This window comes from Muscardinus avellanarius, assembly GCF_963383645.1.
Source record: "Muscardinus avellanarius genome assembly, chromosome: 8".
Lineage (NCBI taxonomy): Eukaryota > Metazoa > Chordata > Mammalia > Rodentia > Gliridae > Muscardinus > Muscardinus avellanarius.
The window spans coordinates 50998257-51024227 of NC_137794.1; the positions used below are offsets into that span (position 1 = coordinate 50998257).

Below are 25971 nucleotides of genomic sequence, written 5' to 3' on the forward strand. Positions count from 1 at the left end.
AAAAGCAGGAAACATTAGTGAGAAGAATGAGATATATAAGTATCTACATTCTATTACAAAATGAAATATAAATTCAGTTGAAGGTTCATCAAACAAACAAACTAGGAAGTTTATGCAATTCAATACAACATTTATTTAATACCCACAATAAATTATACACCCAGAAACTTAGAAGTAAAATCCTGAGCTGGGTGTGGTGGCACACACCTGTAATTCCAGTACTTTGGAGACAGAAAGATCTCAGGTTTAAGGACAGCCTAAGTAAGTAGTGTGACTCTCATCAACCTAGCAAGACCCTGTTTCTGTCCAAATAAGAAATAAAACAATCAGGCTAGGAATGTAACTTGAAGATAGAATGCATCTGGTTTAATCCCCTGTACCACACACAAAAAAGTAAAATCCTTTAAGAGACCTCAACTTTTTATAATGATGTGTTTAGGTAGATGTAAAATAAAATAAAACATGAGAAAGTCATAAGTCTCTAGATCCTTTTCTTTCTAACTCCCTTAAAAAAGTATGTATAGATATGTGTTATATACATAACATATAAGGCCATATATATGTTATAGTTATAGAATACTTATGAAAAGAAATAAAAATATATCTACACAAAGATAGGAACATAAATGTTCACAGAAGCATTATTCATAATAGCCCCAATCTGGAAACAGTCCTAATGTCTATTAATTGATGAATATATAAACAAATATATGGGATGCTATTTGCAATGAGAAAGAATCAACTGCTGCTGCAATGCTTCATCGTAGATTACCTCAAAGACATCCTGCTATATGAAAGAAGACAGAAACAAGAGACTGCCTGTTGATTGCATCCACATTAAATAACTATAAAGACAAATTTTTTTTTGTGTGTATATGGCGCTGGTATTAAACCCAGGGGCATTCTACTTCTGAGATACATCCCCAACTCTATTTTTTATTCGGTATTTTGAAACAAGATCATACTCAGTTGTGGAGGGTCTCACTAGTAGCTGAGGCTGGCAGTGATCCTTCTGTCTCAGCCTCCCTAGTACTAGGATTATAGGCGTGCACCACCATGCCCAACTGAAAGACAAAATGTTAAATATAATTGCCTACATGTAGGGGTGGCCAGGAATTAAGTGCAACTGTCAAGGAACTTTTTGGGTGATAGAAATGTTCTAGAAATGGATCATAGTCATGGTTACACAACTCTAAATTTGTTAAGATTAAGACCATTAATATATATACCTAAAATTGAGTGGATTATATGACAGGTAACTTATACCTCCTTAAAGAAATTTATAAAAAAAAATGCATACCTGGGCATGGTGGCGCACGCTTGTAATCCCAGCATTTGGGAGGATGAGACCGGAGGATCGCAGTTCGTGGACAGCCTCAGCTACTTAGTGAGGCCCTCCGCAACTTAGTGAGGCCCTACTTCAAAAATAAAGAATAAAAAATAGGGCAGGGGGTGTAGCTTGGAGGTTAAATACCCCTGGGTTTCAACCCCAAACCCGCAAAAAGAAGAAATGCATAGTCATTATAGAAAATACTGGTAAGTTTAAAAAAAAAAAAAGCATTTTATTTTAGATGGCTCTCTTCTATTCACCCTAATCTAGAAATATATCATTCTCAGTACCTTAAAGTACTATATGATTTAATTTTTCTCTAAAAATGGAGTCATGCAACATTCACATGAATACTCCCAAGTGAAGACAAAGCCTCCCAAACACAGTGAAGGAAAACAAATATATTCTGCCCTACATTTCTATGGGTTCTGTATTTGTAAATTCAATCAACCACAGATTAAAAATATTAAAAATTGTACTAAACCTATACAGGCTTTTTATCATCATTATTGTTCAACCAGTACAATATAAAATTATTTTCATTGTATTAGGTATTACAAGTAAACTGAGGATTATCTAAGGTACACAGGAAGATATGCAAAGGCTATAGGGAAATACTATACTTTTTATATAAGACTTGAGAATCATGGATTTTAGTGTGGGTGGGGGGGCAGTCCTCGAACCAATTCTCCATAGATATCAAGAGACTATATATAAAGGACAAGGGAAATAATCAAGTATCGTGAAAATCTGAGGCTAAAATTTAGTAGAATTGATCCTGAAATGAAAAAATTGAATTTCTTTGTATTCACTAACCTAAGTCTGATTTAAAATTTGGTATAGTTTTTACCCTTTTCATTTAAATTAACTGGTGTTCTTCATAAACTCTATTTCTAGTTATTTTTTAAATGCATGTGTAATTGTATAATGACTGTTTCCTTTCTTTTAACCTTTCATAAAGGCCTACAGCCGTGAATTCCTTGATTTCAAAATATGGATTTCAGGAGCAGCTTCTTTACTGTGAGTTTTGTTTATATTATATGTCAGTTAGGTGCTTGTAACTTTCATCACCATAAAAAATGTCTGACATAATTTACTCATAAAAATAAAAGCTTTATTTTGGTACATAGTTTTGGAGATTCCAGTCCAAGATCAAGTAGACTCGTTGCTCTGGGCTTCTGGTGGCGTGCCGGATAATGATGAACAGGGAGTTTGTGGCAGAGCAAAACAGATTTGATCCCTCAGTCCCCTCAGCGCATATCCTCCCTGTCCTGAGGACCTCCTACTAGGCCCTGTGTCCTGCAGGCTCTACCACTTTTCATCTCTCTACCCTGGGAACTAAGCCTTTAACAAATGGAACTTTGATTATCATCCAAAGTGTAGCACCCGTGAAGAGACTGTTGATATATATAAAACTTGTAATTTTAATGTTTCTCTTCCTTTAATCCTACAACTTAATATTAGTAAAATATTTTGTGGTTTGAAATTGTTTCTGTTTAACAGTTTTCACATATACTTTTCTCTGGTATACCTACCAGACATTTAGTATTGGCTGCTACTAGAGGAGTGGAATGAAAATAATACAATTTATATATAAAATAAAAAATATGTATATGTGCAGTCATACATAAAAGATTTAAATTTTTAAGATTAAAAATAATTTAAATGTTTCTTTTTTTACTATATTTTTAAATATGAAAACAATTGGGGTTTCTCTAGCAAAATTTTTACAGAATTCATAGCATAAAATATTGTATTTGTAGCATTCAAACAATATAGTATCTCTAAAATAATTAGTTTGTCTAATTTGTATATTTGTGAAGCTCTTATGAGTTTTGGAGGGTTTTTTAATGCTTTGCTAGAATAATTTTTAAAAGCAATGACTTAATCTTTCAATCCAGATACCTATACAAATATAAAAATTAAAATTAAAAATGGAAAAGATATTCAAGTATGGCACTAAAAATTTTCATTCACTGAATTTTTTCAGAATATGAACTTTAAATTTAAAAATTTAAAGCCAGGCATGGTGGTAAACATTTGTAATTCCAGTACTTGGGAGGCTGAGACAAGAGGATTATAGGTTTGCAGCCAGTGTTAGCTACTTAGTGAAGCACTCTGCAATTATTTGAGACCCAGTTTCAAAAATAGAGAATAAAAAACAGGACTGGGAGTGTAGCTCTGAGGTAGAATGCCCCTGGGTTCAATTCCTAGCAGCACACACACACAAAAGAACTAAAATTTTAAAGACAAATTTAAAATTTAACTGTCTAGAATCTATCATTGAAATTTGGTGAAATTGTAAAGTTCTTCAAGTAATAATGAATTTTGCATAATTGCTCGAAATTAAGAATCATGTGACCTGTACATGGTGGTGCACACCTGGAATTCTAGTACTTGGTAGGCTGAGGCAGAAGGATTGCAGCCGCAACTTGGTGAAACTCTCAGCAACCTAGCCAGACCCTGTTTTAAAACAAAAACAAAAACAAAATCATGTCTTATAATCTACTGACAAATTCAAGGACAATTATATTTAAAGTATACCTTCATTATATATTTCTAAACTTTAAATTGGTTTTTAAAAGGATAAGAAATAACAAAGTATTTTTACTTTTTAAGATGTATATCCACCCTGATTTATTTGTGTTTGTATGGGTTTATTTTAAGCTGTTCTTGAAGAGCTTGTTAATAGTGGACGCTTACGAGGCACTGTGGTTGGTGGGAGACAAGATAAAGCAGTGTTTATCCCTGACATCTACTCCAGGACACAGAGTACTTGGGTGGATTCCTTCTTCAGACAGAATGGCTATCTAGGTAACTATGTTTGTTTGTTTCAGTTCCTTTCTCATACTAAAATATTCTTAAAAGGTGTTTGTATTAGTACTGAAGTCCAAGTGTACTTTCTATTGTTGACATTATACTTTTTTCCTTTTGCGTGTAAAACAGTTATATTGCATGTTTCTGTAGGTCTTAGAACTGAGCTTAATTATAAGACAGCTAAAAGTTGATAGTGATTTTTCTAACTTCTAGTTATATTAAGATAGTATGTTTTTAATTTATAAAACTAATTAAATCTTATATTTTATGGAATTTCCTAATTTTTACCTTCATTTTAGGAATATTATATTGACTCTCAACTTTATGTTTATTTTTATCAGTTGTCTAAAATTTCAGATACATTAAAGTTAATTCTAAATTCTGTTTCTGAGATTCTACTGTATTTGGACAAAGTAAATTGACTTCAGTCATTAAAAAATAGTCATTCTCAGAAACCTGTAATGAAGTTTAAACATATACTTTTGCTGTTTTCTTGACTTCTTGTGGTATACATTTGAGTTTCATCAACCACAGAATTGGATTAAAACTTTGTTATAACTTATTTTCCTAAGTATGATAAACTTGGATTGGAGTTGGAGAAGGAAGTTAGGGATCTTCAATAACTATAATGCCTGCAAATTTAAATCTTTTTATGCTAAATCTTTTTCTAGTTTAAATTAGATTGGAGACTTTGTTGTAAGTTGTCTGATGACATAGTTTGAAAAACAAATTCAATTTCTTTATAATAAGTAAGATAAATTCCAGTTTTGTTTCTTTATTTAAACCATTACCTTCTTCATTCTCATTTCCTTTTTTATTGTTCTGTAGTCCTCATGTTCTCCCTTGGCCCTTTCAATTGGAGAGGAACTAACACTGCTGGTATTAGAGAAGTACTTGAACTCATTTTTGTACAAGTACCTTTAGATTTGCATTAGAATGACAACCATTAAGAAGTCAAACAACATAAATGCTGGCAAGGATGTGGGGAAATAGGAATTCTTATACACCTTTGGTGGGACTGAAAATTATTACAGCCGCTATGGAGATCAGCATAGATATTCCTCAGAAAACTGGGAATAAATCCACCATATGATCTAGCTATACCACTCCTGAGTATATTTCCAAAGGGACTGAAATCATAGTATTATAGTAATACATATATGTCCATGTTTATAGCAGAATAACTCACAATAAACAAATTATGGAATTAGCCTAGGTGTCATCAACAAATGAATGGATTACAAAATTATGGGATATATACACAATAGAATTCTCAGCATAGCCGGGCATGGTGGCACATGCTTGTAATCCCCGCAGAGACAGGAGGATTGCGCAGGTTCAAAGCCAGGCTTGCTGGCTTAAGAGACCCTGTTTCCAAATAAAATATGATAAAAAAAAAATATAGGTCTGGGAGTGTAGCCTGGAGGTAGAAGGTTCCATCCTCAGTACCACCAAAAAAGAAAAAAAAAAAGAATTCTACTCAGCATTAAAAAACAAAATTAGGTCATTTGCAGGAAAATGGATGGTTCTGGAGACCATTATGTTAAGTGAGATTAGCCAGTCACAGAAAGTATAGGGTCATATGTTTTCTTTTGTATGTGGAAGTTAGGGAATAAGCCTGGGAGACAAGAGGGACTTTAGATACTGAAGGAGAAATGGGGAGGGGGGGGGTCTGAGGATTATGCGGGCCAGGGAAGAGGGAGATTAATGAAGGAAACACTTCCATTGACATCTACACACACGTGAGAATACCAATGCCTGTCTTAATATCTTGTACGGGGAAGAAGGGAGGCAGAGAGCCTGCTGTGCTGTGCATTTATGCCCTTATCACCATGAACTACATTATGATGTGAGACTATAATGTACCAATAAAAGTATAAAGAAACATTTTTGAGAAGCTGAGATAATCAGAGAATAATGAACAATGCATCTCTATGTTTCATTCCTCAAAAATATTAGAATATACTACATTTACAATAAAGATTAGATGTTGGTAAAACTTAACTGTTTTTGAGATCTCTAAGAATTGTGAGTGATTGACAGTGTTATCCAATTTTGTGATGTATTTCTAGAATTTGATGCTTTGTCCAGACTTGGAATCCCAGATGCTGTAAGCTACATAAAGAAAAGGTATAAGACCACACAACTCTTATTTTTGAAAGCAGCTTGTGTTGGTCAAGGAATTGTGGATCAGGTGGAAGCATCCGTAGAGGAAGCCATCAGCTCTGGAACCTGGGTTGATATTTCAGTATGTCTTATCTTTTTTTCTTAATTTTTCTTTAAACCAATGTCCAGTTATATTACTAGTGTATGGCCATTTAAGAAATCAGGATATATAAAGGTAATCTTGGTATTAGAAGTAACAGTCGTGTTATAATTGAAGTTTTTCTAACTTTTGAAGTGAAGAATGACCTTTTGCATGTACATGGTCAACATCCAAACATCTGTAAGTCTCAAAACAAGTAAACAGTATGATACTCATAAATCCTGATACAGAAATTGATGAGATTTTTCACATCGTATCCAAGCATTTACCACCATACTGGCATCAGGCTTTGTGTAGCATTTGTTTATTCCTTATCCGCTAATCTCTTCTAATATATTAACACAAGCTACTTTGGCCCTGATAGTGTTTTACTTTGTTATTCATTGTTGACCTTCCCTTTCTGATGCCAAAAACTTAAGTGTAGATAAACAAGAGGCTAGTCCATTGTTTTCTTTTTTTCGGGGGGGGGGGTGGTGGTGATGGTGGTACTGGGGTTCCTGGAAACCCTTCTACCTCCGGGCTACACTCCCAGACCTATTTGTATACTTTTTTAAATTTGGAAACAGGGTCTTTTATGCCAGCATGGCTGGCTGGCTTTGAACCTGCAAGATCCTCCTGTCTCCGCCTTCCAAGCACCTGGGGATTACAAGCTTGTGCCACCACGCCCAGCTAATCCATTGTTTTCTAATCGAGGCTCAGAACCTCTATACAAAGCAAAAACTTCCCTGTTTTGAATATGAAAGTTCCCAAGTTTTGTTTTGTTTTGTTTTGGGTTTATTCATGCAACAAAATTTACTAAGTACTTTCTCTTTGCCAGGCATCATTCTATTTGTTGGGGATGTGGTAGTCAAAAAAGTTTCTGGTCTCTGGAGGGTACTTTCATTGGGAAGAGTTAGTCAAAATGATAGTTTCAGATAGTAGAAAAAGCTGAGAGGAAACTCATTTTCGAAGGTAACTGAGGGATTTGGGATTTGTAAGACTAAGTGTGACAAATAGGTCTCACCGTTTTTTTGGACAATTTAGATGTATTAAGCTTACAAGTAGGCAAACTAAGTAGAAATAAGATAAAGGATTCCAGAGCTCAGAGTGGTGATGAAAACCGGAAATGTAATTTGGAAAGTTCTCAGCATATATACAGTTCTGAAAGCACTGGACTTAATGAGATTACCTATGGGAGAACATAATTACATATGTATACATTTACATATATTTTAATACATAGAAAACAAATGCTATTTCTGTATTATACTGCATTTTCACTTCACCTTCATTTTGTTTTTAATTCTAGCCTTTGCTACCCAGCTCTTTGTCAGTTGAAGATGCGGCCATGTTGCTTCAGCAGGTGATGAGAGCATTCAGCAAACAAGCTGTAGTCTTTAGTGACACTGTTGTAGTTAGTGAAAAATTCATAAATGACTGTACAGAGCTATTCAATGAACTGATGCACCAAAAAGCTGAAAAGGTATGCCATATTTCCTTTCATCTCTTAATCTTAGTATTTATACATTAGAATCATCTTTTGAAAAATGGGATAAACAGTCTACCCCATATGAACACTTTGAATCATATATTGTTTTCTTTTAATGGATCATTCATTTTTATTTCATCTCTCAGATTTTTTCCCCCTTCCTCTTAGAATATTTGGCCGGGCATGGTGGTGCATGTTTGTAATCCCAGTATTTGAGACACTGAGACAGGAGGATCACAGGTTCACAGCTAGCCTTAGTTATTTAGGCCTTCCACAACTTAGTGAGACCATGTTTCAAAATAAAGAATAAAAAATAGGCTGGTCCTTTTCAGTTAAGTCACTTAGGGATATTGGTCCAATTTTCAAACCATTAAAATAGATAAAAACAATATCTGTGGATATATATAAAAATATGTATACTACACACACACGCACACTAAATCTAGTGCGAGAGCTTCATTAGTTTAACCCAGTTGGTTAGTAAACAACAATCATTCATTTGTACAGCTGCTATCAAAGTATTTTGCAGTAGAATTAATGCCAGGTCTGTCTTAATGATTAGTAAATTGATATTTTTAATTAGCAACACCACCATCTCTCTTTTTTTTCAGTGCTGGAGATTGAACTCAGGGCCTTGCACATGCTAAACCAAGTGCTCTACTACTAAGCTATATTCCCAGCCCAATAGCACCATTTCCTTAGAAAGCCTGCTTTCAAGCAGGTAAAATAAGACTTCTGTCTTAGTTGTTAATAAATCCATGGAGGGCTATTAAATATATGAGCAATTTGTGTTTAGCTATATACTTTTAAGCTCTTTAGCAATCCATGAGTTTTTCATTATTTAGTAATATATAGATCCAAGAACAAGAGACAAGACTGATTTTTAGCAAAGAGAGTCTCAGAGTGATAATTTTCTCCTTAGCAACAAAATGAAACAAGAATAATTAAAATGTGAGTATAAACAACTTTTATTCAATGCTTCATGAAAGTTATATATATTTTTGTATACCAAAAATTGTATATTTTAGGAAATGAAAAATAATCCTGTGCATTTAATCACTGAAGAAGATCTGAAGCAAGTCTCCATTTTAGAAAGTGTTAATACAAATAAAAAGGATAAAAAAGATGAGCGCAGAAGGAAAGCAACAGGTAATAAATTTTTAATGAGGCAGATTCAAAGAATATTTTTTGTTTTAGTGAGTTTTGTAGGTTCATTTTACCTTTGATTTGATTGATTCACCTTTAATTTTAACTACTTATATTAACCATATATTTTACTAATGAATTAAAAATAGTTATACAAAAAAATATAAGTGATTATGTATTTTATATTTTCTTTGCCAAAAAACCTAACTTAATTTTATAACTGTTCCCATCTCCTGTTTTCACACTCATATTCCATCTCAGTAACCTTTTTTTTTTTAAATTGTCAAACTTGCCAGGTTCATTTTCACCTCAAGGCCTTTGCACTATCTACTCTTTACCTAGAGTGCCCCCTCAGGAACTATTAGTTCTGTTTGAGTTGTTGTTCAGAGCTCCACTTTAAATGTCACTTTCTGGTCTTTCTAACCCCTCAGAATAATAGCCGTAGCCTCTTTCTATCACGTTATCTTTTCAGTTTCTTTCCTCACTTTATCACTGTGATGTGTTCTGTTTGGGAACTTTGTCCATCTGATTTAGTGCTATAACTAGTAACTAGAGTAGAGTTGGTATATGTAAAGTGATCTCTAAATATATATTGAATGAATGGAATTTCCCAAGAAGTCATTATTTTTTAATTTTCTAAAATTTAGAATCACTGGAAATTATTCAAGGTATCCCTGGTATACTAGTAATTTGCATTTGAAAAGTAACATGTATTTTCTATACTTTTTAATCCTAGGAACAGTAATTAGTGCTATATCAGGATTTTAAAAATTGACATTCATTTTTTTAACAAATATAGTTACATTGGACATATATTAATAAGCTTAGCTCTTCTGTAGGAATCCACTCATTCTTTGATAGCTTCATTGCTCTTCCAAAACCTTTTCCTGCAAAATCTTTAAGCAGTCTGGATATTTCTCACAATTCTTCCAGAACTATAGTAAATTGTTATAATAAATCATAGTGATATTCATAGCCATGCATATTTTATCATATTTAAAGACATAGTTTAAATGTACCTTATTTAACATGTCAATATACCTAATCTATTTTCTTTCTAAAAGTTAAGAACATTTGGTGTTTTGCTCTCAATAAAAGCGCTATTATATTGTACTATTATAGCACATGAAATCACATCAAACATGAATGTCCTTCCATAAGTAACTTATTACTGAATGTTAAAAGCATATTAACTTTGAACGTGCTTTTGACAATAAAATGTTCTCATCACAAAAGCAAGTGAAGAGTAAATGAATTAATAGAAGATTTAATTTTGTTATATGATATAATCTAAAGGAATTATAATTTAGAAAGATTATCAAAATCTATTGTAGAAAAATAGGGTTTTAATAAGCTATTATCAGTATTCTATTTTATACAATAGATATTTAAAATGTAAGTATCTAATATCAGGAAAACACCAATAATATTTATTGACTGTATTTAAGCTTGCTTCATAATTTTATTTTTAGTCTTTAGCCAGCAGGTTATTGATAACTATATATTTTTTGATATAACTGATTTAATATTTATGGTCAACATTTATTGAGCAACTTGTAATGCACCAAGCATTGCTGTAGCCCAAGAAAACAAATATTAGATGTGCTCCTTATGGTCAAGAAATTCATAATCTGAGTGTTGATGAATCAGTATGTTTCCTCAAAACACAAATAATAATCTTTCAGCCAAGAAGGCAAAACCAAGTATAGTTATGTTTGTGAGGTATTATAGTACAGTATACTGATGAGAATGTGGCAAAAGAGATAAGCAAAGGAGGGTACATTTCTTTTTCCAGAGGTAGAAGAGGAGGTGAAGGAATGGATTTGGCTAAGAAAAAATCAGATAGGGCTACAGAAAAGAGGTGACATAAGAGGAAGAATGGGAAGGCTATCTAAAAATAGTGCTTAAATTTAAGAGATATCACATTATTTTTATTGACTGAACTTACTGCTTTTAGTTTAAAAAATGGAATGCCAAGCTTGAAAAGAGTCAGAAATAGTCTTTAATTATTTTACCTTTTATTTTTCTGATGTAAAGTTAAATATGGTAATAGATGTCATCATCTAGTATTAACTAACTAAATAAAATCGTTTTCCATCAGAGGGCAGTGGAAGTGTGAGAGGAGGAGGTGGAAGCAATGCCAGAGAGTACAAAGTTAAGAAAATCAAGAAGAAAGGAAGAAAGGATGATGATAGTGATGATGAGTCTCAGTCATCTCACGCTGGTATGCAGCTTTATTGTGTGTGTGTGGGGGGTGACTTTTAAAACAGTTATCTTAAGATTCATATAATTCATTTAATTCGGTATAATTTTATGGTATAAATCTTATCCAGAAAGCACTTGCTTTGCATAGTTCGGGTGGGCACAATTTTCAGTTATCACAGTTTAGTTAAATATATCAGCACACCAACAAGACTCACATTTCATTTATCAAGTTGCCATGGTATATTAACTGATATAATTGCATAGAATACAAACTGCTGCAAGCTCTTCAGACCACAAGTCACTACATTTATAACAGATGTATATCATGATCCATGGCAATCAGGTCACTCGTTTTAGGGTTTGTCAGTAATTGAGCACTTCACGTGCGCATCCATTGTTCTTTATGCAAAACAACAAAGCATATAGCTGTCTTGCCTCTTGGTCTTTCAGTGACAAAGCCATGTGACATTTTATAAAAATTGATAATTAAAAGAGGGAATTGGCTAACAAAATGAAAGTACATCAAGGAAATGAAAAGTGGTAACACTGGGAGTAAAATTGGAATCAAGTGTAATGGGATACTAGAAAGAATGGCTGACTGGGAGCAGCACTGCTATTGTTCAAAAGACTCTAGCTGTACACAGAAAGGAATTCAGTAGAGGCATACTTACCCAAATGAGAAATGTGGTTGTGACAAAAGGGATGAAAATGTCTTAGAGGATATGAAATAGTAAAAAAATTACATTAAAGAACTCTTAGAAATACCTCGACATTGAAAAGGCAAAGGATAAAATGTTGGGAGCTTATCCAGACAATTTTAAGCATGTTTAATTTTTACAGTAACACATAACTGGTTGGTTGCTTTGTGTATTAAGTGTATCTTTTCTTTCCTAGACTTCTTAGTGTTTGGCAAGGTTACATCTGCAAGAGACATATTTCGTTTATCTAAATAATTGTTTATTTTTATCTTTTTAAAAAATTAATGAAATCATGATGTTGACCTCATCATCCCCAGCAAAAAGAAAATTAAAAACACACTTCGAAGAATAATTTGAGATTCTTCGACTCTTTCATTGAGTTCATTGAATATGAGCTATAGCTGGAAGATGCAATATTAAATGATGTAACTACAGCTGTTAGTGTGCTAGTGTTTATAATAGCACAGTTGCTGAGGATCTGTCTCTAAAATACTCTAAGCCAGGTGTGATGGTGCACACTTAGTATCCTAGTATTTGGGAGGCTGATAAAGGAGGATCACAGGTTAGAGGACAGCCTCGCAATTTAGTAAGGCTCTCAGTAACTTAGTGAGACCCTGTTAACAAATAAGAAATAAAATTGGCCTTAGAGTGTAGCTCAGAGGTAGAATGCTCCTGAATTTAATCCCTACTACCCCCCAAATAATAAAAATTTAAAAGATACAATATTATAAGAAGGAATCAAATAGCTACTATTCTTGATGTGCATAAAAATGTTAAAGAAAAAGTCTCTGTAGAAACTGCTCCCGCTACCTGCCCTTATTTTAAATAGTATTGAAATTGTCTTCTTTGTGTTTTAATTTTTTCACTGATAAATTTCCCTCTTATCCAGATATACTACGAATGGGGGTAAAGAAACATTAAAAATATTTCTCTAGTATCTGTAATCTTAAATACATGAGGCATGTGATATTCCTTTTGTGCTTAGATTATTGAAAGGAGCTATAAAAGTAGTAAAACCATTCTACCTTATAAATGTAATTTTGGTGCTTTAGAAAAAGGTTGTGTTGTAATCTCTGAAATGGAGGATGAAATTAGGTTTTCAGCCTAAAATATGGGATCAGTTCACTATGAAAGATTACAGAAAGGAAATATAATTTGTAAAAGGTATGCAGTATAAACAGAAATATTCATAGACCATTTAGTGTAACCAATGAGAGGTGGACAGTGAAGCCAGAAAGGGATAGAACTTACCTATTTACTTTAAAGTTGTGATTTCATCTGCTTAGATCTTCATACTGAAAACTTATTTTTGAATTATTTTTATTGCTGAGGTTTTACTTCTAGAAGCAATAATCCAATTTACCTGGAAATACTTTTATACATTTATAATTTCTAATGGAAATATTGTTAGCTTGCTTTGTCTACACGTGTATTTTTCCAATTAAGTGAGTAGGCATGACACTTTCACAATTAACGATTATTACCATTTCATTCATTGCATATCAGTTTCTCTTAGTTTAGAATTATTTTCTCAAGAACAGAAATAAATCATGTGTGTAGAATGAGGTACTTTTTCCCTCTGCACCTTTCCAAAAGGTAAATTTTAGCTTAAGCAATTGCACTGAAATTGTGTTTCATATGATTATAAAAACTTTTTTTTCAGGCAAATTACAGATCTGATCTAACTTTAGTAAGTGTTTGTTTTCCTAAAAACAAATTCTTTTTTTTTTTCATTATTTTTTTAAATTTTTTATTGGTGCACTATATTCATACATCATAGTGGGATACAAAGAAAACTTTTGTAGACATACATGCACAAATCGCCAGTCAACCCCCACCCAATCCCCACCCCATTCCCTTCCCATGCTTGGCTTAGTGGTTGACATCTAGTATTATAGCAATTTATCCAAAATTAAAAATGATAATCTCACATAACAGTTTCATTTGTCTGATACCAAGCTTTTGATGACTTAAAGATAACATTTCAATATTTATTTTTGCTTTCTTTCTTACCAGAGAATATTTTTTTCTTTTTTTTTTTTTAGGTGAAACTATCATATATTTATATATTTATTTTTCAGAAACAGAAATTCTGTTTAGTACCATTGTTCAACAAGAAATTATCATTTCCTAAAAGATTATTTTCTATTAATTTGATTATTTTCCAGGTTTTTTGCATCATCTAAGTTACATGAGAAGGAAAACATCTTTCATATTTGTAGAAAACATTCATTTTAAGTGAAGTTACAAAATAATGACTTAAAAGAAAGTTTACTACATATTTTTTATTTTTATTAGTTATTGGTATTTGACATTATAACTATATTAACAGTGGTATCAGAGTCTCTGTAATAAGGAATGAGTAAATTGCTATTTACTAAATATATGAATGAGCCTGATTTGATTTTTGGTTGGTTATGTTTGATTTTGGTCATTTTTTCCTGTTATTCATGTCTTTTCTAGGAAAAAAGAAGCCAGAAATCACTTTTATGTTCCAGAATGAAATTGAAGACTTTTTAAGAAAACACATACAAGATGCCCCTGAAGAGTTTATTTCTGAACTGGCTGAATACTTAATAAAGCAAGTATAATACTTATTTTTTCTGTGTTATGATGTAAAATCTTGACCAAGATCTTAAGAAAAATATATATATTAGGTGTCTTCTTTTTAAGGCTTATAATTTAATCCAGCCACCAAATACCCTATTTTATTTTCTTTTAGAGGCAATTCAATCCAATGGACAGTTATTAAGAGTTTTAGACAAGGTAGTATGGGCAATAAAAGACTAAACCTTTGGAAATATTCTCTTTCTCCAGCCTTACAGTCTTAAGTCATAGTTGGGGAGAAAAATACCAGTATTGAGCAATAATTGGTCTAGTACATAGCATGAAAAGTAAAGTCTGAAAGGAAGAAAAGATCATTTTCTATTTTATTTGATAGAAAATAAAATGGCCTACTTAAGGGAGAAAATTAATAAGTAAAAAATTGTTACTAAAAAGAGAAAGTTTAGGCACTACCACTTTTTGAGTGAGTCAGGCTTACTTTGTTTATATATAAGAGTTAAGAAAAGTATATATAACTTGACCATTATTAACAAAACCAAATCATTTCTCAAGTTAGTCCCAGGATATGTAAGCTTCTATAATAGTCCAAGAACCCAGTATATCTAACTTTATATTTTAGAAATAAGCCTTTTGTAGTGGGAACTTTTTTGTTTAGGTAAATATTTGTCATACACAAATGCATTAGAGAATGTATTTTTTACACGTAAAAAAGATAGAATAGTTACTTCCGATCATTTACCATTGCTTTTAAAAATAATCTATTATAAATTGAACTTAAAAGATTTTTTAATTGTGTTGTAGTTTATAAATGGAGAATTTGCTTTAAGCTTTAGTTTCTAAAAAAGGAACAGGTTTATAGAGGTACTGTTCTCCAAATTGACTTTAAAAGCTATTTTGATTTGTGATACTGTTGTTATCTACAAATTAATGACTTTGAGTACTTTAAAATTGAGATAAACGATCCATTTAAGTCATGCTTCCTGGGGCAAAAGGACAAATTCTTAATGAACTCTCCTCCAAATTAATTTTATCTTTTTGTAAAATAGATATTTTCTTTAGTCTTATTTCAACAGACATACAACTTTATATCTACATAAATTCAGTACCTTTTAATAAACAATAGTTATCTTTTGCATAGGCCTCTTAATAAAACCTATCTTGAGGTGGTACGTTCGGTATTCATGTCTTCAACTTCTTCTGGAACTGGCAGAAAACGCACAGTAAAGGACTTGCAAGAAGAGGTTTCAAACCTATACAATAATATCAGATTATTTGAAAAGGGAGTGAAGCTTTTTGCAGGTATACTTAATATTGATTTTTTCATTCATTCTCATATTTTTAGGAGAATGTTCATTTTAATCTAAGTGCCTTTCTTTTTCAGATGATACACAGGCTGCTCTGACCAAGCACTTGCTGAAGACAGTGTGTACTGATATCACTAACCTCATTTTCAACTTTTTAGCTTCAGACTTAATGATGGCAGTAGATGATCCTGCAGCCATTACAAGTGAAGTATGTTAGTGATTTGCTTGTGTTTTGTGTCTGAGCATATTTTATTTTCTACCATGTAAAATAACATAAAAGGAAAATGAACTATAGGAAACTGAACTATAGGAAAGAAACTTTTTTTAGAATTCTGAAAGCTTTTTAGTTCAGATAGAGCACATTGTATATATGGTTGCTAGCAGGATTGGTAATATGATCTGTCTATTAAAAGTAGTAATGGTTGATTACTTTAGAATAAACAAGTTGTTTTCCTAATTATGTCACATCTCTACTTTTTATGTTGATTTGTAAGTCTCTTAATATTCTGAATAGTTTCTATAACTTCATGGTCATTTTCATTTAATGGTACCATTTTATTTCAATTTTTAGAAAAATTCTAGTGCTTCTTTTAAAATTCTAATATGAAACCAAACTCAAAAACACACCTTTTTTTTTTTTTTTTTTTGCAATTTAAGGTAGTTGACAATGATGACTAATTCTCTTTCTCTTCCTCCTCCTCACTCTTCTTGGTCCACTAATATTGGAGATAGAGGGTAAATGAGGGAGGTAAATGACCATCTTGTGACTGGCTGCATATAATTGACTTTGAACTAAGTCAGACAAATCAGTCTAATGCTTGTGGCCTCTAATAATGTGGTTGTTTCCACATAGGTGGCATGAGTTCTACTTGGGATATTTAGATTTATGTGACTCCCTCTCATAGTATAGACCACCCCCCAAACCTCAAACAGAGGTACAGTTTTTTTCCCTCTTCCCTCTGTACGGTTACTAGCCAAATTCTAACCATCTGGACAGTCTCATGCCTCCTGCTCCTGTACCAACTTCTGCTGTAAGAAATGCAGGAGGTCTTGTTCCATGCCCTTAAAGGGCCACAGAAGGATTGGTGCAAGGTACAGCAAGGAGGCACTAAGTTACTGCTGTCTTCCCAGATGTACCCTTCAGGGTTTGCTGTGAAACCATGTCAGCAAACCTTTTCCATAAATTTTGCATTAGAAAGAACTATCTGACTGATCAAGAATGCCACCAAACCTCATGAACTATGTATATATGGGGAAGGGTGCTGAAAAGTTCCCCATACCATATAGTATGAAAAACATCTAGCCATGGAACAAGATTCCAGCCTCTAGGCATCCCTGATCTTTGTGAATGGGGCTCTTCTCAGCTGGGTCTGGGGAAAGAATAGCACGTTGTATCCACTCCAATGGAAAAAAGAGGGAGTAGCCTCATACCCCAAACTACTTCCCACAAGTTCAGCAATTTCCTAGTCGTCGTCTTCTATTGCTGAGGCAGGTAAAGAGGAATGGTAGTGTATTGTAGCCTTTCAGGCTAGCTATTGGCTAGGTCTCTGATTTTAAAATGTATTTAAGTCTTAGTCTTACCTTTAAGATCTAAAATTCAAAAACAATATAAAATCTACTCAGCATACTCTTAAAACAATAAATGTACTTTTTCATTTGTTTTACTTGGTCTAATGTATACCACATGTCAAAGGCACAGTGCTTGAAAGAATTCTTTTTCCTCTACAGGTAAGAAAAAAAATTTTAAGTAAATTGTCAGAAGAAACCAAAATAACTCTCACAAAACTCCATAACTCTCTGAATGAAAAAGTAAGTAAAATGTTAGTTAACTGTAGCTAGAATTTTGTGTTACAAAGATCTTTTAAGTTATTTTTGTTATGAAAAAATGTAAACCCAACCTACAACTAAAATATTCTGCACTAGGATATCTCTTTTGGAGGTGAAGGAGAAGATCAAACTGGGAACATTTTACTCTTTTTAGTTCTAAATCACATTTTCTAATTTAATGCTGAAATGAACTTTTAAAAAATTACATTTAGGGTATAAAATTAGAAAACAGAATTAAGTGACTATATTTCTTTAGGCATCTATTTATGAAAGTAAATTATGGCCGGGCATGGCGGTGCACGTTTGTAATCCCAGCATTTGGAAGGCCGAGACCAGAGAATCGCAGTTTGTAGACAGCCTCAGCTACTTAGCGAGGCCCTTCGCAACTCAGTGAGATCCAGTTCCAAAACTAAAAACGACTAAAAAATAGGCTGGGGGTGTAGCTCAGGGGTGCAATGCCCCTGAGTTTCATTCCTGATACCAAAAAAAAAAGTAAGCTATGGCCCTGCATGATGGCACTCACCTATAATCCCAGTACTTGGTAGGCTAAAGCAAGAAGATCACACGTTTCAGGCCAGCATGCTCTAACTTGGACCCTGTTTCAAAAAATAAATAAAAAGAGCTGGGGATGTAGCTAAGTGGTATAGTATCTATGGGCTCAAGCCCAGCACTACACACACACACACACACACACACACACACACACACACACAGTAAATTATGCCATTAAATATCGTTTTAGAGCATAGAAGACTTTCTTTCTTGTCTGGATTCTGCAGCAGAAGCTTGTGATATTATGGTGAAAAAAGGAGACAAAAAAAGGGAAAGGTAACAATCAATCTGTTATTAATATGATAAATGTGAGACATTTCCTATTTAAAATTTGACTATAGCTGACTTGACCTTGCATAGAGAACTATAAGTAGCTGTGGATCTTCAAGTATATTCAAAATCTTAATATGATAAAATATTTCTGTCTGAACCACTTGATAATGTAGCAGAATCCTTTAATCCCATACTTGATAAAGACTGGATCTTTTATTAGCTTCAGAACCTTTCTTACAAAAAGACTTACTTAAATCAGTGTAGTTGTTTGATTCCAACAACTTCAAACAAAAAGTATGCTTTAAATATTCCCTAGTCTATAGCTTTCTCTATGATTTTTTAATATGCTAGTCTATTTGTGCTATGGAGACACAAATATATTCCCATATTTTTTGTTATTTATTTATTTATTTTTATTGGTGCATTATATTCATACATCATACTGGGGTAAAAAAAAACTTGTGTGTAGAGACATGCACACATCACTTATTTAACCTCTACACAATTCCCACCCCATTCCCTCCCCTCCCCTTCCCTCCCTCCCTTGCTCGGCTTAGTGGTTGACTTTGATATGTTTAAGTACATTGTGTGTTTTAGAGATTTTCCTCTTCCCCCCTCCTTTCTCCTCCTTTAGGTTGTCTTGTTTGCTCCTCCATAGGATTTCCTTTTTCATCTAGAGTTCCTCCTATGACCCAATTCTCCCTAACTCTCACATATTAGGGAAAGCATCTGATTTCTTATTTTTTGTGACTGACTAATCTCACTTAGCATAATGTCCTCCAGTTCCATCCATTTCCCTGAAAATGATGTATATATCCCCATATTTAAAGGATTTCTTAAAATGTTGTGAAATTAGATCATTAGAGAAGCTACAAATGAACAGTGAAGGGAAGAATTGAGAGAAGTGATTTCTTGTTAAAATATATATTTGCTTGATTTAATTTTTGTTTAGGCAGATACTATTCCAACATAGACAAGCCCTGGCCGAACAGCTGAAAGTCACAGAAGACCCTGCGCTTATTCTTCACCTCACATCAGTCCTGTTGTTTCAGTTCTCAACCCACAGCATGCTCCATGCACCTGGAAGATGTGTCCCACAGATCATTGCTTTTCTTAAAAATAAAATTCCAGAGGTATTACATTTTCACTACATTTGAAATTGTCAAGCTTTTAGGCTGAGAATTTTTGAATTGGACAAATGAAAATCACTACCTACATTCAGAGATAAAGCATATTACTTCTAAGAATGTGAACAGTGAATTAGGAGATTGGTTTTCAAATTTTAATATAGCCAAGGGCCTCTCAAGATCTTATACAACCCATGATAAAGACTATTCTGAATATGAAAATTAAGCTTTAAAAAAAGATGTTAGGTCTTTGATTTCATCTTCTTTAGTTTTAATTTATCCTTTAAAGACCAATTCAAAAGCTTGTTCTGTACAGATTTTTCTGTTCAGATATTTTGTCCTATACCCACACCTTAGCTAAAAGTAATTTGGCTTTGAAACTTGTCTCTTTGACTGTACCTTTGGTGACAGATCCTAGCTAAGTCAACTTAAAATTAATTTATATTCGTGTTTTATTTCCTCTAAGCTATAAATTCTTTGAGATCAGGGACCCTGCTAAATTCAGCTTTCTATATGACCAGTGTTTTGTAAAGATGAAGACCTTCAATGCACATTGGGAAACAAATTCTACTTTATCTGTTCCTCAGGAAATTAAGTTGTGTTTGTTACCTTTTCTTCTTTTTCTTCACAGGATCAGCATGCTCTTTTGGTAAAATACCAAGGTTTGGTTGTAAAGCAGTTACTTAGTCAAAAGAAGACTGGGCAGGAAGAGGAACCCTTGAGTGATGAACTAGAGAAGGAACAACATGATATCACTAATACTACTCGTAAAGAACTTCAAGAACTTTCTTTATCCATTAAGGACCTTGTTCTCAAATCCAGGAAATCATCTGTGACAGAAGAATAATAACCTTAGTTTACTTTTGTTATATGGTGAGCATTTTCCCCCAAAGTTAAAGGTGAGTGGGTACAAGAATTAGTCACTCACAACTCCTTATTCCCCTGTAAGCCCCACCACCCACAATTCCATTAAAAATAGTAGAGTTGTATTTAAATGTAAATCTTATAAAGGTGTGAATTTTTGTAAGTTGTGTTCTCCATGGAAGTTTCTCTTTTCACAAAAATTCAATGTGGAATTTTTCACATAATAATTATTTTCACACAGTTCTAAAACATTATATATTTCAAGTTTATTTTCTTCCAGATACTAAATAAAGAATAATATTTTCAATATCTTTTCATTTCCAGGAAGTATTCAATCATTTGCTTTGATGTTCAAGTGACATTACTATACTTATATATACTTAAGTAGAAACTTAAAAACATGGCCATTTTAAAAAAGGAAAAAAATGCTTTCAATTTGTCAGAGATAAAAATAAATTACATACCTTATTTTAAAATTAATAGATAATGCTTTGAAACAAAGATGCAGAAATTTTAAGAATATATTTTTTAAACTACGAAGGCCTTGCTCTTATTTTTGGCAGATACAGGGCATTCTACATAGGTTTACAGGGGCTTCAGGGATGCTGTCACAGGTGAGAAGAATACCCCCGGAGCCCACATTGCTGTGCTTTGTTATAAAACAAGCTGCAGACAAGAGCAAGAGAAAACATGAAGTTTACTGCTAGTGGGTACAACACATATTTTATATTAGAATGCCAGAGTTTCATACAGGGACTCTTTGTTTAACTCAACTTACATTTCTAAATTTTGTTTTTTATTTCAGTATCAACACCTAATTCTTTGTAAATATTTGGGCAACAAATAGGCTGTTTTTTCCAGTGATAAGAGGATCTGTAAAGGCATTAAATCGTTGAAACCTTTTTTCCAAAAATAGAAACTCATTTTAAAAATAGGTATTTTTGCTTTTTGAAGATTATTAGTTAAAAGTAAAGTCATTTCTTGGAGTAATCATTTCAACCAAATAAATTTTAAGCAACTATTTATTACTTAGCAAAATGGAATTTAGTTATTTGAATATAGTAGTAAAATAAGTCTCAAATATGAAAATACTATTTTATATAATTCCACATATAGAATTTAAAGCTTATATTTTAAATTTTTGAATACAAAGATCAGTCTACCTCTACTCCATTTTGGACAAAGTATTAATCCTGAGTTGAGTGAAAGTAATTTAATTGGTAACTAAACATTGTTAAAGTTAATAGAACTATAACATTAAATTTAAAAATGTTTACCATGGCTAATTTTCTATTTCCATGTGAGTAAAGGAAGAAAAATGACAAATCCTCCAATTTAGTTGTTTATGCATCTTCCAATCCACTTTTTATTCAACCTTTATTTAAGAACCTTATCATTTGTTTCAGCAGATACCAAAGTAATTCGTGTTTGTATCAAATTAGATCATAGAAAATAAACAGAAGAGATGATGAAGCAAATAAAATTTTGACTTAATTTGTGAAAATAAAATAGAAGAGACATTGAAACAAATAAGTAAAAAAATTTTGTCTTAATTTGTTTTGATTAAATTTCATTATTAGGATGTTTTTTTCCATAGTAAGTAAAGAACATTTTATTTTCTTTGTAAATAAAATCACATAGCTGATTTTGTATGTAAAGATTTAATTTCATTAATAAAATAGAAATTGCTAAATGTCCACTTTGATCTTAATTTGTGGGGTTAGGAATATTTAAAATAAAAGTTAGCTCTTTTAAATTTTATGGTAGTTTACAGCTTCTGTTTATTCTAAATTTATTTTAATCAAAAATGAAATTTAGTTGATGAATACATTCTATGTAATGTGTTTATGATTTGAATTTTCATTCTGGATTTTTTAAAAGATTATTTTTCTTACACAAAAAATAATTCTATACTTGTCATTGTCTTACATTACTTTAACATTTACCATTCATGAACCATTTCATCTTAGTAAATAATTTCTCAGCCAGATTTCAGCAAATATTTACCTATATTTCCATATTTGAGAATATGCTAATTCCTATCATTGCAATTACAATGAAGATATTGGAAGACATGCTCAAGTATTGATGTTCAGGTGTGTACATCTAACACCCATTTGTTTTTAAGAATCAAAGGAAGTGCATTTGGCCACTGCATTCTGAAAGATGCAGTGAAAAGTAGTATATGTATTATCAAAATCACAGCATATTTTGAGGAAGCCCTTAATGTTACATTGGAACAATGCAAGCAGCATTTGCTTAACCTAAATATAGAGCCACCTCCCAACTTTTTAGAGAAGTGCTTTAATCAGACCAGAAAGCTCCAAGGATGAGTTCAAGGTACAGGAGTGATCTGATGGAGTGCAGCCTGTGGACTGAGAAGGAACTTTGCTTATTCAGAAATGCCACTCCAGCCAGGCTCAGAGGGGACTTTTTCTATCAAGAACTAACTTGTGTGAGCTGGGTGAAGGTGGGAGAATGGAAGGTTTTCTTTCTCTAAAACTGAAACATTTACACCAATTTACATGAGAGGTGAGATTAAAAAAAAAAAATTAAGACTCTGGAATATATATTTTGCTTACACATCTGGAAACACTATAAAGTGGCTATTAAAAGTGACCTACAGAGTCACACAAGTTTGTCTACCTCGAGAGTCACACTAAGCAAATGGAAGAATGGAAGCCAGAAGAGACTCCATATTTTATTGATCAGAGTTCACTAGAGTAACAGAACTCACAGGATATGTATATGGTAAAGGGGGATTTATCAAATCAGCTTATATTTTCATAGCAGTGTGGTCCGAAGTGGCCACCTGCACTCAAGAGCTGAGGAATTACCAGCTGGTCAAGGAGTCCAAGAGCTACAGACTCAGAATAGGAGCAACAGATAATGCCGTCCCAGTACAGGATGGAAAGGCCTGAAACTCTGGAGAAATGATGGTGAAACTCCAGTGCCAAGAGTAGATGCACTTTCCTCAGGAGCAACCACACATTGTTCATACAGCTTTCTTCTTTTTATCCAGGTCCTGGGCCTATCACAACAGTGCTGCCCACATTCAGGGCAGGATTTTCCCTTTCAGTCTGCTGTCATATATGCCTGTCATCTCATCAACATACTCAAATTCACAATCTTAGGTGTTTCATAATCCAATTAGGTTGACAGTCTAGACTAACCATCATAATATTGGAGGAAAAAAAACCTCAAGACTTTCAGAAAATAAAATTTTTTATTCCACTTACATCACAATACTTTAAAGATTAAATTTCTGGCTGGGTGTGGTGGTACATGCTTGTAGTCCCTGCACTTGGTTCGAAGCCAGCCTCAGCTACTTAGGCTTTCAGCAACTTAGTGAGACCCTGTTTCCAAATAAAATATAAAATAGGTCTAGGAGTGTAGCCTGGAGGTAGAAAGTCCCTGGTTCCACCCCCAGTACCACAAAAGAAAAAGTAGGCTTAACCCAGAGCAAATGGGAAAAGGGAAGGAAGTTAATACTAGGCAGACAAAAGGAAGTATAAAGGTAATATGACATGAATATTCACTACTAGTAAGACATTTGGGGAGCCCTAAAGAATGAGAAATATGAAAAAATCTAAGAATGGGTAGTGTAAGATGAAACAAAGAGACCAGAGAGGGATCGTGGAATTCTATGTGCTAAGTTAAAAAGCGCAACCATCATCCTGAACATATGCAGACCCTTTAAAAGATTAAATTGGGTGATTAGATTTGTCTTTTTGAAAGTTCACTTCCTTTCTGGAAGACAGTTTGATAATTTACCAAAGTACTTTTGAGAAATAACATGTGGATTAGTAAAAGAGGAACAGGGATAATGCCTTGCACAAAGGGAAGCAGTTCTCTTGGCAAATATTTTTGTTTATTCTGATGCTAATCTACCAAAGAAAACCCCTTTGACCAGTCAAACTGAAACAAAAGTTCCAAATTTTGTCTTTTATGTTTCTCCTTATTCAATATGAAGAAGTAAAGCACTTTGTCAAATTGTTTTACTACTGAGCCTAAAGAACTTGACCTAATGCTATTATGCAGACTTCAAAACTGCTAAGTGCTTGATGGCATGACATGAAGCTAATATAGAAAATAGTTATTTAAATAGAGCCCAATAAATAAATGCAAATGGACTTTGAATCAATATGCTGATTTTTTTTTCTTCTTCCATTTTTCTTACCTAAATCTATCCTTCTAATTTATGTCTTATAAATGCCCACTGTACCTTTGGTTGTTGAAAAAAACACACACAAGGGGAAGGAAGAGCATTCTTCCATTATATGTAATAGTTACTTAAGTGGGGGAAAAAAAGGATACAGAATTATGATAGGAATCACTACCCCCAAAATATGGCACCTTAACATTTAAGAAAACTAAAGAAATAGAAGGGGCTCTCTCTCACCTTCTACCCTTTCCTCACTGAAGCAGGTCATAAGCCCTTCATTTGAGAGGTACCCTGTGTTACTTTGCATCATCGATACCAAGTACTTGACAAGAACTTAGAGGAGAAAAGGCTTATTTCATGATTTCAGAAGACTAAGTCCATTGGTTAGCTGGCTTCAAGGCAGAAACATCATGGGTGCAGAGAGTGGTAGATGAAAGCTACACAACTCTTCGCAGGTAGGAAAGAGAGAGAGACAGACAGGAATGGGGCTAAGGCCAGTAATAGTTCTCAAGACCCTGTCCCCAGCAACCCACATCTTCCAGCCATGCCCCATCTCTGAACCTCGATGCTCTGGGAACTGTGTATTCAACATACAGGTTTGGAAGGACATTCCAAACATGCCCTTTCTGCACCTGCAGAAAAAGCACCTCCTTAACTCTGAAGACTTTGAGACATGGAAAAGAATCTGGACAAACAAGCCTTCCTTACTAAGCTTCCCCAGGCTTTTATGATTTAGTCAGACTCCCTCTTCATCCAATCACACTTCACAACTACCCACTCTTCATATGAAAGCATAAATGTATCCAAGCTCTGTCTTTTTGAATCTTCCAGTTTTTGAAGTCTACAATGTCACATAAAAACTTAAATAATTTTATGTTTTTCTCTTATTACTGTGTGTCTTTTTAAAAGAGACCTCAGCCATGAACCTGGCAATGGGAAAGAAAGATTTCTCCTTCCCTCTAACCATTTGGTTTGGTTTTATGATTATATATATTGTGCACCTATGAAACTATGTCTACTTATGTCAATATTTATACAAATACCTAAATATTTACTCATGTAGTTCACATAAATATATATACATAAAACTTAGTCAAAAGAGATATTTAAATATTTTGACTAAGGCTGTCTTTTAGATTACAAGTCATTTTAAATTTTCTTTATATGGTTTTCAATTCTGGCCTGATTTTCTACAAGAAGCATGTTTTTATATAATTCAAGCAAATGATATTTTTAGAATAGATATTGTTCCATAGTTAAGTAGATAAGTTTAGAGAAGGAAACCAGACTGGGAAGGATGAAAATGGTTTTAGGATACAACAATCAATATAAGGAATGTGAGAACTGGAATTCAGGGATAATGA

The 25971-nt window shown here is 33.2% G+C and overlaps 1 protein-coding gene across 2 annotated transcripts in view; it reads left to right on the forward strand.

Annotated features, from left to right (window-relative positions):
• The window catches only part of UFL1 (UFM1 specific ligase 1), a gene marked incomplete at both ends in the record, with an annotated part of 32957 nt that extends 12532 nt beyond the window's left edge, over window positions 1–20425 (forward strand). Inside the window, 13 exons of one of the 2 annotated variants that reach the window (XM_080700279.1) lie at window positions 2292–2350; window positions 3998–4144; window positions 6220–6395; window positions 7702–7875; window positions 8910–9030; window positions 11129–11251; window positions 14394–14515; window positions 15638–15794; window positions 15877–16007; window positions 17528–17608; window positions 18369–18454; window positions 19404–19584; window positions 20210–20425. In XM_080700279.1, coding sequence (XP_080556405.1) covers window positions 2292–2350; window positions 3998–4144; window positions 6220–6395; window positions 7702–7875; window positions 8910–9030; window positions 11129–11251; window positions 14394–14515; window positions 15638–15794; window positions 15877–16007; window positions 17528–17608; window positions 18369–18454; window positions 19404–19584; window positions 20210–20425 — 1774 coding nt within the window. Of the gene's footprint in view, window positions 1–2291; window positions 2351–3997; window positions 4145–6219; window positions 6396–7701; window positions 7876–8909; window positions 9031–11128; window positions 11252–14393; window positions 14516–15631; window positions 15795–15876; window positions 16008–17527; window positions 17609–18368; window positions 18455–19403; window positions 19585–20209 lie in introns of both variants that reach the window. The other variant, XM_080700280.1, reaches the window with a different exon arrangement.
• Between the last annotated feature and the right edge of the window lie 5546 nt (window positions 20426–25971).